Source organism: Centruroides vittatus, unplaced genomic scaffold (assembly GCF_030686945.1).
Source record: "Centruroides vittatus isolate TY-2023 unplaced genomic scaffold, ASM3068694v2 contig_975, whole genome shotgun sequence".
Taxonomy (NCBI): domain Eukaryota; kingdom Metazoa; phylum Arthropoda; class Arachnida; order Scorpiones; family Buthidae; genus Centruroides; species Centruroides vittatus.
Window position 1 is genome coordinate 410,108 of NW_027122648.1, and position 13,147 is coordinate 423,254.

At 28.3% G+C, this 13,147-nt stretch overlaps 1 protein-coding gene across 2 annotated transcripts in view; it reads left to right on the forward strand.

Annotated features, from left to right (window-relative positions):
- Window positions 1-13,147, forward strand: part of LOC136985681 (uncharacterized) — a 73,354-nt gene continuing 60,207 nt past the window's right edge. The window contains exons 1-3 of one of the 2 annotated variants that reach the window (XM_067283009.1): window positions 1-155; window positions 9,242-9,380; window positions 10,249-10,423. In XM_067283009.1, coding sequence (XP_067139110.1) covers window positions 9,344-9,380; window positions 10,249-10,423 — 212 coding nt within the window. In that variant the 5' untranslated portion in view covers window positions 1-155; window positions 9,242-9,343. The remainder of the gene's footprint in view (window positions 156-9,241; window positions 9,381-10,248; window positions 10,424-13,147) is intronic. The other variant, XM_067283010.1, reaches the window with a different exon arrangement.

Here is a 13,147-nt window from a genome sequence, read left to right on the forward strand (position 1 = left end):
TACAATACTTTATTACAAAGTTACAATTTTTAAATTGCGATTATTTTATCGTCTGGTTATTAATTACAAATATTCCCGTTTGGAGGAGGAAGTTGTTATTGGTGGTGGTGATGATGGCGTTTTTACGTTCTTCAACTGGATACCGTCCTTAAAAGGTACTATAATTTAATATATTTCGTGCGAATATGAATTTATTTAATTAAGTTTTGACTAGTTTAAGTATTAACAACTTCATTTTCTCGTTATTTTATGATAAATTTAGAAAAATGTTATAAGAATTTGCTATGCTTGCTAATGAAGATGATCTACTAATAGACTCTACTAGAAAATTATATATAGACTGTTGTAAATAAGATTACATCCTATTCTAATAAGTAAAATGTACTGAATTAAAGTTATTTGAAATAACTCCTGGTATAAGGAAGAATTCAGGTTTAAAATTTGCGAAATATCTGATTTAAGTGAAGTATTTTTAGTATATTGATAAGGATGATGCCAAATTAAGATAGGAAGATGCTTAGCAAATTTTCTCTATTTTAACGTTTATTCAATTCTAACAATTAAATATTTACGTTAAATCGGAGGAATTATAAAGCTGGGTTTGACAATTATAATGAGTAAAATATTAACAAAACCAAAATTAAAGCCATTTGACTTCTATTTGGACTAATTCATCATACTTCTGCTTATAAATTTGAAAGACGAGTTTACAAAACCCATCTTTCAAATTTATGTAATGTAAATCTTCAGACTTTTCAATTTTAAATTCATATTAAAAAGATTTACATTTATGGAATGGTCTTTCAAACTTGTAAGTCGAGTTTTATGAAAAGTTTAAAATTACGAGCTGTATGGCTTTAAATTTGATTGTTAACATTGTACTCAATGCTAATGATTTCAAACTCTGATTTAATGTAAACATTTGATAGCATTGTTAATATAATTGAAATTAAAAGCCATTTAAGTTGTAATTTTGACCTCATCTCTGAAAAATTCTGCTAATTACTGAAGGTTGAACAATGAGTTGTGTAAATGTAAATCTTTTAAATAAATGAATATAAAATTCAAAATCTAATTATATTAGCTGTTGTTTATATAATACAGATACATTGTTGTAATTGTATTCATAATGGTAATAGCAAATCCTGTATTTATATTGTATAAACACATATTACATCTTCACATAGTAATCTTTAGAATTTTATCTATTGTGTAAGATATCAGCATGATATGTACAAGTTTAACTACTAATTTAATTAGTTATTAATAGATATGTGAAATTATTAAAATCATTTACATTGTTGATACATGTGAACAGTTTGGTTTGGTATATATTGAAGGAGTAACTTTTATCTCTCATGTAAAAATATCTTAAGGAAATTCCACAGTTAGTGTAAGTGAGTGAGTCTTGAATATAAGTTTGTCAGATCAAATATATGTCAATCTATATATTAAAAGTAATGAAAGATGAGGCATTATATGCATCATCTTTCATTACTTTTAATATATAGGTTGACAAAAATTTAAATGCAAAGAACTGGATGACTCAGTTGAAGATGACAACCTTTAATCTATATGTACATATGTATATACTGTTTTATATATATTTCAATATGTTATTCTTGGTTGGTTGTTCTTGTTGATCTTAGTTAACTTTTCAGTTTTTTTTTTTCCAATTTAAATCAGATCACATTAAGTTAGTAAATTTGCATGCAAAATTCTGTAATCTAACTGCTTATTCTTTAATTCAAACTGACTAAAGAAAATCATAAAACTACAGCATAAAAAAAATTGTTATGGCTGGTACACATTGGCTGCTATAATATATAATGCTAAACTAGGTAGCAAACTCAATGCAGCATCAAACAAATGGAGGCCTTTCATTACTTATAGTTTATTGTGCTTTATAAGTTGTGTGAAGATTTTGTAGCATTAGAGCACTAGGCCTATATATTATAGCAGCCGATATATTCCAGCCTTTATACCTTATACATTTTTAATTTTATTAATTAGTATAATGTTTAATTCAGAACTGATCATCTACTAAGGCTAGGACATTTAGACGCTAAAAATCATATAAATAGTTATAAAAATTATAATTTTTTATAACTTTATTGATAAATTAGCATTTGTAAGTATCTAAGGTTCAAAATTTATTTTTGAATGATGATTGAATTAGTCAGAAAAAAACTCACATAACAGATAAAATATATCTTTAAGTCATCCAATTTGAAAAGTTAATGACTAATGTTTTGTCTAACATATTTTATTAGATTTCATGCATTAAAATTATTAGTTAATTTATTGTTGATAAATTTCTGAGTTTAACAAAGTATTTGTAATTAATATAGTGCAATGCTTCTGAACTGATGTGCCATGATGACTTGAACAAATCTCTGTGAATCTATATTGTTCTATAAAAAGCAGTTGTAGTTTGTGACAATCACCATGAGACTGTAACTCCAAAGAAAATAAAATCAACAAAATAATGTCTCAGTTTTTATCATGTATATTAACCCCCAGATTATGTTGTAACCTTCATGTTACAACATATTTCTCTTGCTGTTATGTAGGAAAGTCAAAATATGACTTTCCTACATAACAGCAAGAAAAATATTTTACAGCAAGAAATTATTTGGTTTCCCTGTCAATTTCTGAGGTGAATTATGCTAATTTTATGTAACAGTTTTCCATACTTTAGTATTACTGGAGCTGATTGAGGGGATGCACAGGGTGTAGCTGCACCTGTGCACCCACCAAATCTGTCTTAGTATAAATGATTATACTTGTTTCCAAATGATGATTGAATGGGTTATATAAGATATATAAACTGTCAACTTTCCAGTAAACTTGTTAAAATCATTATAGGAATTCTAGAAGCTTAAATTTTTATTCTGTGCTTTGAAGGTAGTCTTTAAAGTTACTGAAAAGATATTTATTTAGAAAAAAGTCTTTGATTTTACAAAGGGGCCATTCCATAAATTATGTAAGGGGCGATTTTTGGCCATTCTAGACCGCCCACCCACACCGCTGTGTAAGAAACCGTAATATTTTCTTTGATCCCTCCTCCTCTTTCCCTATCTTACGTAATATTTAGGCATCGATTTTTATAATCTTTACATGAACATTGCAATTACCCTACTATCTCCGATCATCACCCGTGGATAAACGAGAGGTTATTTGGTGTCATCTGCTTCCTCTATGGTAAATCGTAACGATGGTGGACTGCACGCCGATTCTCTGTCACGCCTTGTTTATTCCTCTATGGATAACCAGAGGAATAAACAAGATTTATTTGGTGTCATTTCCTTCCTCTATGGTTATTGCCAGACATTACATATCGTACACAGGATGGGACCAAAAGCCTCCTTCATGTCGGCTCAAGTATCTCTATCTTCCTGGCAAACTGACATATTTTGCCCAAAATAGGTTAGAATGGTACAGATACCCCCACATACCTCTATCTATCAAGCTGAAGAAGCTGTCTACCAAGCTGTTTGGTGGGCCACTTCACTACCAAACAAAACTCTGTCTATCAACATCTACAGTGATTCTCAATCTGTTCTAAAAGTTCTATTAAATCCCAATTGCAATAGCAATAAAATCACATATATCCTGCACCATATTAAAAATTGTGTAAATAAGATAACTTTTATATTTGTTCCTGGCCATACTGGCATACTAGGAAATGAAAAAGCCGACTTTGAGGCTAAGTCAGCTGCAAAGGACACTGACTTGGATTACACTCACATCCCTCTCTCACGTAGCAGCCTTAAAAATTATATTCCTGACAATGCTATGTAAGAGTTGAATCAACGTACTGCCGTTTTTGGATTTTTCACACTTATTATTGGTTATTGGTTGTGAGTATTGTATTTAGTGGAATCAACAATGGTTGAGCAGTAAAACTGATGAATAACAAGACTTTATTTTCCTAGTTGTTGAATGCAGGTTCTCATCCACCAGAGATTAACAATTACTACTGCTCAAACTACTTACTGAGCATGAGTAATTTTAGAAAGCAACCTAGTGATGTCATAACGGGCAGAAACTGCTTGCTTTTGCTTTACAGAAAACCTAGACACCATCATCCATATGATCTATCATTGTCCAATTTTATGATCAAGATAGACTTATTCTGAAATTAGAAATCTTACGCTTGGTTTCAGGTGGCCATGTTCCACTCGATAGTCTTGTTCAGTCAAACCACTGTTTGATGCTTTTTACAATTATGTTCAAAAAATATGGAAGAAAAGACTATTAATAATTTCTAGTTTTACATTTTAGTTTTCACTAAAAGCCGGATACTAATTTTATGTTTACTATTGTATCATGTATTTTGGTTTATGTATTCTTAGTGTTATACACCCATAGGAGTGGTGCACTTATTCTAATAAAAAAAAAAAAGAGAGAGAAACCATATGGCTTTTCTCCCATGATAAAAAAATGTGTATGCTAAGCGTTATTATTTTATCACGTCACACCTGATGGCGTTAGTACAACGAGCATTCTTAATAGAAACAACCAAATTGAAGCTGCAAAAATAAAAATAACAATATTATGTAAGACAAGATCTATTGCCCTCTACCCCTGAGTAAGAAATCCTTGACCCCCACCCACCCCAAAATACCTTATGTAATTTATGGATGGCCCCAAGGAATAAATTATAAGTGAATTATTACTTATTTAGTTCTTGAACTACCTTAGTTATTTCAGTTTAATGTTAATAAGAAGAGTAAAATATCAATTAAGCTTACATTTGAAGAAACTCATTTTATCTGATTTTTGGTTTACTTAACAAAGGCAAGTAATCTTTGAAAAGAAATCTAGATCATAAAATTAACAACAGAATAATTCATAGTAAATACTTTGGCTTTTATTCCAACTTGTTTTGGCACTAAATTGTAAATATTTACATAGTTTTTATGTCAGAAAGCAAGTACTGTATATTAAAAGCAACTTAAATAATGTTTTAAGCTATGAATGATTTTTAAAGTCATAAGAAATTATTTTTATTTAAAATATCTATGCATATTATTTGACTGTAAATTATGCTAAGCTATATACTGAAGTAAATGAATATAATTTATTTTATTTTTTAGTTTAATGTCTCTAAATTAATATTGTCACTTAAATAGTTACTGAATTTCTTAGATGTAATTTTTCAAAAATGTAACTTTGATTGGGTTGCAATTTGAAAAAATTGTAGACCTATAAATTCCCACTGTTCATCTCTCTGTCTTTCCTTCATCTTGAGGAGTTAGATAGATGAAAGACAAGACCAGATATAGAAACCTTAGGGGCAGGAGGCCCTGACTAACTATATTCAAACATCTGATGCAAACTGGAAATCGCGTTATTTCAGTTCAAAAATTTTTTACGAAAGGAGTTAGATAGAAGACTGACATGACTATTATACAGGAAAAGTATGATGTACAGGGGCAAGCTACTACTAATTTGAGGCAGAGAGCATATATTTTAAATTAAAGAAATTAAAAATTGCAGCTTGGCATTGTGATGATGTCACAATAAATAATTGCTTGTTAATTGTGGTTTATTTTGTTAAATTATCATATGAAGTTTCAAATCATCAGCTGTACAAGTATATAAGTGTTGATTCTTTGGATCTATGTAGAACTGTTTTGTTCTTGGAAATAATTTGAATTATATTTTATATTTGACTAATGGTCTTTAGGAAGTAGACTTTTCTTAAAACTTTTTTCTAAATTTAAAATCTAATTTGGAAAATAAATTTAGTTTATAACAGAATAATAACTTTTTTATGATCAGTTTATTGAAGCAAACATGAAACAATAGTAGTTGATGTCTTATTTGAAATCTGTTACGGATAAGTTCATTTTACAGTTTACAAGTTGGTTTACTGGAAGGTTATAAATTTATCTGCAAACAGATGGTAGCTGATAGTAATTTAGATAATTTTTAATAACAGAATTATGTGATGCATTTCTCAAAACTATTGGGTGTAAATAATTCAAAAATAGTAATATTAATTGAGTATTGTAATTGTAAAAAGAATTGAAGTTTATTTGTTTTAATTCATTACACCTAATAATTTTGAGGAGAAATTTATTATATGATTCTGTTGTAAATTATCTAAATTACTATCAACTACCATCAGTCATGTAAATGTGTTTGATTGTGAATTGTCATTTATGGAAAAAAAATTGTTATTTATGAAAAATCCAATTACCTGAACTACCATTTGCCCTCTTTTCTCTCTTTCCCACTGACATCACACTACATACTTTTACATCAGTGAGGTCTATTTGTTTTGACAGATCCAAATGATCAGTAGGATGCTACTCTCACATTGATGAATAAATAAATACAGTATATATACAATACTGTGCTATTACCTGTAATTTCATTCTTTATATGTTAATCCACTTATCCAAATTTTTAATTATCCAAATCACTTGCAGAATGAATCAACTCAACGTTTTCTCCAATCTATTACTCCGGTTAATAGGTTAGAGAAAACCTTGAGTATATCATCCTGGTGTATTAGAAGTGGAGAATATTTATTAGAATGAATCAATTCAGATAATCAGTTCTGCTGTATATATTTTATAGTATAGTAATAACTTTATTACTGTAGACTCACTTTAAAATTTCTCTCATTTTAAGATCCCCTATTATGACTATGACTATCTACTATATGATTAAGGTATAAATTTTATATTAAGACTTATAGCAAACATGTGATGCACCAGAGGGGGACCAAGTGGCCCTGGCACCTTCCAAAGAAAAAGGAAAGAAACACTGAAAAATTTAATTTGTAAACTGTTTAATAAAATTATTAAAATTTAACTTAAATTAAATTCTTCCAATAGTGAGATTAGTGATCTTTATCATGTCTTTCTTAATTGTCACAATAAACAGAGATCAAGATTAAAACAATTCACTTTATTTGCCTATTTAACAATGCATTTTAGTTTGATAATTAATTAAAAAAGACATGATAAAGATCATTAATCTCACTATTGGAAGAAGAAACCTTTACTAAAAAGTTGTCCAAAATAAATTGAGATTGTTTTTTTTTCATAAGTTTTCCTGGAATCATTTGTCATAACAGTGGGTGTTTACTACATATGATGTGTAAATGAAATTGGTTTCTGTTACTAAACATAATATATCCCATTAATACAGTGGAACCTTGGTTAACGAACTTAATCTGTTCTGCAACTTCATTTGTTAACTGAAGCAATTTTTCCCATAGAAATTAATACAAATATAATTTATCCATTCCAGCAGCCAGTATTTTTGTAATTTTATTTGTAAAATGGGTTTTCTTTGATGAAAATATAGGAAAAACACTCATAAACAGTTGATCTAGGTTAAATTTTTGGAAAAGGGGAAAGATTTGATGGGTATGTAAACATTGCATGTGATTGTTAAAGTTCCAAAATGACAGATAGCAGAAACAATGGGCTAAATTATGAGTGCAAGAGCTTATAGGTTTATCAACAATCTCTGATCCGACTTGACTAACAGGTGTCAAATAGACACCTTGGAATGGACCTTTATCGTGACCTGATCTGGTTTTGGTTTTCACCTGGAGACAAAAGAAAACAATTGGAAAGTGAGAAATGGGTTGCAGGACCAATCAAAAGGTGAGATTCAAGGAAGAAATACTATAAAAATCCCAAATATCAAGGTCAAAATGCAATTCTCCTAAAAATTCTACGACAATTAATCTGTGTTGTTTTCATTTGGATTAAACCTGAAGTCATACCCACTAAAATTTGTGTTGTGTCTCACGGACTGCTCCAGTCACCACAGCTCCATCATCTGCTATTGCTTCTGTGACCGAGTGAACCTATCTCGTCCACTCTGGAACTACAACTGCTATCATAGGACTAGCAATATGCAACTCCTCAGTCTCGGGAAAAAATACTGTAGGTAAACCATTTCCAACTACCTCAAATATGTAAGCATCTTCCCGTTTTAATAAATGATTTTAACTGTAAAATACTTGTCATGTTTGTCTCCTCCACCACCACCAACTTACGAATGGACCCTAGACCATCACTAATGCTCGATTAACTGATTCCCCCCCCCCCCAAAAAGTCGGCAAGCTTACAAATTTGACACAAAAAACCATTAAGTTTGTTATATGAGTTTCATCCATTATCCAAGACAACATTTTTGCAAAATAAAAGTTTGTTAACTGGGGTTTCACTGTACATAGCCAAATGATTGCCTTAAATACTTGGGCTATAAATCCACTAATTTTGGCTATGTATTTATATATTATATATATACAATAGAGCGTTGATTATCTGAATCAATTGGTGACTGGAGTTGTTCGGAAAATTGAATTTTGGATAACCGATTATGTACAAAAAAATACGTTATTAATATTCCTTGTAATTATTATATTAGTATATCCCAATAACAGTATATTAATATATCCCACGTTGAAATTTTTCTCCATTGCGTGTTGGTTCACGTTGAATTTTTGCCGATATTAAGCCTAACAAAAATTTTTATAATAATAATCATGGCTATTGTGTCATTAAAAATCATTTCATTTTGTACAAACCAAAAAAAAAAAAATATTGAAAAGTATAAAAACAAAAAAAATATTATACTTTAGAAGTTAATCTAGTATCAAAAACATTTGATTCAGCACAACACAGTTCGACTGTAACACTTTCAGTTATATATAGGGCTTTGGGTTGTTTATATATACTTATATCCCTGTTTCTAACACATGATGCAGTGTAATCCAGCAACCACTTGGCTTATTTTCATCTTTATTTCAGTTGATTATTTCAGATATCAAAACAAGTTACAGAAACAGAAACGGCTGACTTCATCTAGTTCAAGAAATGCATACAGTTCAACAATAAAATATTACCAAAACAGAGAAAATACAAGTTGCCTGAAGATGGGCATATTAGGCCCAAAACGTGGAATGTATATGCATATCAACTGAAATAAAGATGAAAATAAGCCAAGTGGTCGCTAGATTACACTGCATCATGTGTTAGAAACAACAATAGAAATATGACACAGTTTCAAGTTATCAATACTTATATCCCATTAATAATGTAGTGCATGTATTTGTTTAAACATAAAATATAATACTTTTTAAATATTAAATAATTTTTTAACAAAAATTTTATAATGTAATCATCTATAATACTTTAGAATGACAGAATAATCAATAGTTTAACAAATGATTTTATTAATTAATAATGTTTCCTTTATTTAGTGTTTGATATCCCGCATGCTTGTAACTAAGATTTTACAGCTTTATATCTAACTGATATTTATTATGAAGAAACAATTGAGAAATAATACTCTATGAAGTATTATGGGTGGCACAGAAACAGCCAATTCTGGCCTAACAGGTAAATTAATGTATATTTAAAATAGTTTTATTTCATATATTAACAATTTTTACTATTAGATAAGAAACAAATAAGCTTTTGAAAAGGTTAAATATTATTTCTTAAGTTAATCAGATCTTTCAGACAATGGTCAGCTGAAGTAAAAATGAAAATGATTATTCCACTGTGATGTTTACAGTGAAATAAATTAATTCATTAAAAAAAGAAACATGTAAATCACAAAATAGTTCTAAGACAACACACAAATTTTCCAAACATTTAAAAACAAGATGTAAATTAAAGAATGTTAGAAAAATGTTTGTGAACAGACTTAACAGTTTGTTGTACAGTAACAGTTTGTGAACGCTTTTTCAATACTCTCATACAAAATCATGTGGGAGTATTGAAAAAGTGTTTGTGCCTTGTTTAACCTGTATGAAAGAAACTCACTGAGGAGGGAACTATTGTAATTTCTGAAATGCATCTGAGTAAAATAAAATTGTTGATTGGAATCTGTGGATATGATAATTTCTAAAAAATAAGTGTTTGAACCAGTTACATATTGAAATTTAATGAAACAGAATAGAAGCAGAAGGATAAATAAGATTTTGTTGTTGGCTGCATTATCATAGCTTATACTTTTATTACGAAAGCATTCTATATGCTTATCCATATGTATCTTATTGTGATAATTATGTAGAAAAATGTGTGTGTGACTATTCATGATATAAATATAGATATATTGCCAACTTTCCTTTGTCAAAATAACAACTTTTATTCTAACCTACTAACTGTAAAAAGCAGAGTTGGAATTTTATATTATTTATTTATTTTTTGAGTTTTTATGAATGCTTGTATGTTTATAACTTAATTTGATTTTGTTTCTTAGGCAAATCAAAACCACCCCTACCTCCCAAACCAATAATTGTTCCACATCATGGTGTACACCGGGCAGGTACACGCAATATTATAGAACATTTACCAAAAACATTAAATGACAATATGCCAGTTGAGAAATCTGAAGATATAAAAACAAAAGAAACAAATGAAAGCATTATTACTAAGTAAGTAATTTGTTTTAAAATGAATTGTTACATAAATTGTTATGAAAATTTTATAGTGTAATAAAACTACTGCATATGTACAATATTAAATTTAACAACAAAGTATTAAAATATTTTGTTAAATTGGGTGATCCACAAGTGGATTGTCTCCCAGGAGGACTTTCTAGGGGAAGTGTTCCTATTTAGATGTTAAACATACGAAGAAATTTCAAAAAACTTCACATAGCCAGTTTGTTGGTGAGGTGCAAATCCACATTAACTACCAGTTCAGAGATTCACTCACTTTATTATTAAACTTTTTTTGTTCAGTGTCAATAGTTAATGATTACTTCCCAGGCATTGTTGTAACAGAATTAATATTTAACTTAAAAATATTCACCAATTTTTGTTGTTGATTTAAAAAACAATTAAGTGCTTTTACATTGAAGAACATTTGTGGGCTTCTGAAATGAACCATTTAATTGAAAATCATTTTGAGAACTTTATGAATTTTTTAAATTTTACATGTTAAATGTATATTTGTTAGGATTATAAATTATTTAATTAATAAAATAGCACCCATACTGGCATTAATAGTAAATTTTAAAGTTTCTAAGCATACATTATAGTGAAAGGACACAGAGTAATTGACATGGCAGTATTGCTTCTAGCAGAAAGAAAAAGAAGTGAATGTTATTGTTTCTGTAAAAAAAAAATATTTTTGAGGGTATATTAGTAAAAAGTAAGGGTTATGGCAGAATCCTAAATCTTATGCTTTGTAAAAATGTACTAGTATAAATTGTAAAGATATGTACTATAGTTTTTTATATCCAAGGAGTGTTTACTGTGTATATAATTGTATATATACTTTATATACCACAATTACATATTTATTGAAAGGATTTGATGATAAACTAATAAAAGTTTGAACATCTATAACGGGTGGGCAAGTAAGAGTTCAGTGGGAGCCGAAATGTAGGTTTTGCAAAATGCATGGGAGCTGCAGTTCTGTACTGTTGTGGCAGATAGCGTGGTAAGGTACACGATTTTATTATATAATATAAAACTATATTGAATTTTTTTAATAAACATATTTTCACAAAATTATAAAAATAAAATTGTAAAAATAATAATAAAAAACAGAAGTTAACACTTTCAGCAAAGAGCTGCATTTGCCCATGTCTGATCTGTAATTTTATCTAATTTATTTTGATTTTTTGTTTACATCGTATTTTAAAAAATTTCATTTATGTAATGGGTATAATTTGGGTTAAATTTGTTTTTAAAAATTAATGTTTTTTATATAATAATATGAAAATTTTTAACACTTGTGTGAATAACAAAAAATAATTATTCATTTTCAATTTTCTCCTTACCTAAACTGAAAATGAAATTATTATTATTAAAATGTTCTTGTATATTCTAGCTAATAATTAAAATTATAGAACATTGAATATGTTTCAAAACTTTAAAAATTATTTAATTTTTTTATAATTAAATGCATCAATTTTTTATATTTATATAATTCTTACAAAATCAATAGAGAATGAATATCACTTTTAATACATTAATCTTTAATTTATGGACTTATATTGTTCAGCTGCTTATTATTTGTACTATCTTAATCTTTGATAACAGTTCTTTAAATTCATTTACTGATAATTCAATTAACATAAATCATATGAAGAGAGATCAAAGTTTTTTAGATACACACTTTTAATCAAATTATTGCACATTAGATTACAAATTTGAACTTGAGATTATTAAACTAAGGCAATATTTTGATAAAATTTCTTTCAATTAAGAATATATTTTTATTTATGGTGATATGAAATTAATTTTTAAAGCAGATATGATTTAAATATACTGAATGTTGTTAAATCAAAGATTTGTTAAGTTTAATATAAAATTGAAATTATTCTAATAAAAGTTTTAAAAATTATTATTTATTATTATAGTTATAACAGATAAGAAATCCAGATGATTTTAATTTAAAAGGAAATAGAGAAATTTCAGAAATAAGCAATGATGATGATTTTACAAGCTGTTTTTGAAAAAATTTAAATATTATTTATTTATAAACATAGTAACATAACCAAACAATTGCCTTAAATAATTGGGCTATAACTCCACTAATTTAATGATTACCATATATTTCCACAGATAAGACAAGGTATAAATTTTCATCACAGTTTTATAGTTTTAGCATATATCTGTCCTATAAAATGACCCGAAACTATTAATATCAATGGCCTATGAATTTAATTTAGATCAGCGATCATCATCTGGATAATAATACTGTATAGCATATACGGAATTATGTCCTATTTGTAATTTTTCAAATGAACAAATTTTTTCTGCCTTGCTATTGTTGCAAACGTTCGCACTGATTCGGGCATTCGGGTAATAACCTTGACTATTCACAAAAATGTCGTATGGGCTATTCTATTTTGTGGACATGCCCTACTCTCTACTAGTAAATAATTATGGTTTGTCTGTTCTTTTTAGAATGGTTTTAATTTACATAAATTTCAGTCTAATTTTTTTGTATCTGTCCTATAAGACGACCCTGGATTTTGGGGGCCTTTTTTTATGATTCAACTATCGTCTTATCTGCGGAAATATATGGTAATACTAAGTAATTAGTATTATTCATTAACCTCTAGTATCAAATTATTAGATATTAATTATTAAATTAGCAGAGTTGTAGCTCGATTATTTAAGATGATCATTTGGTTATGTTTC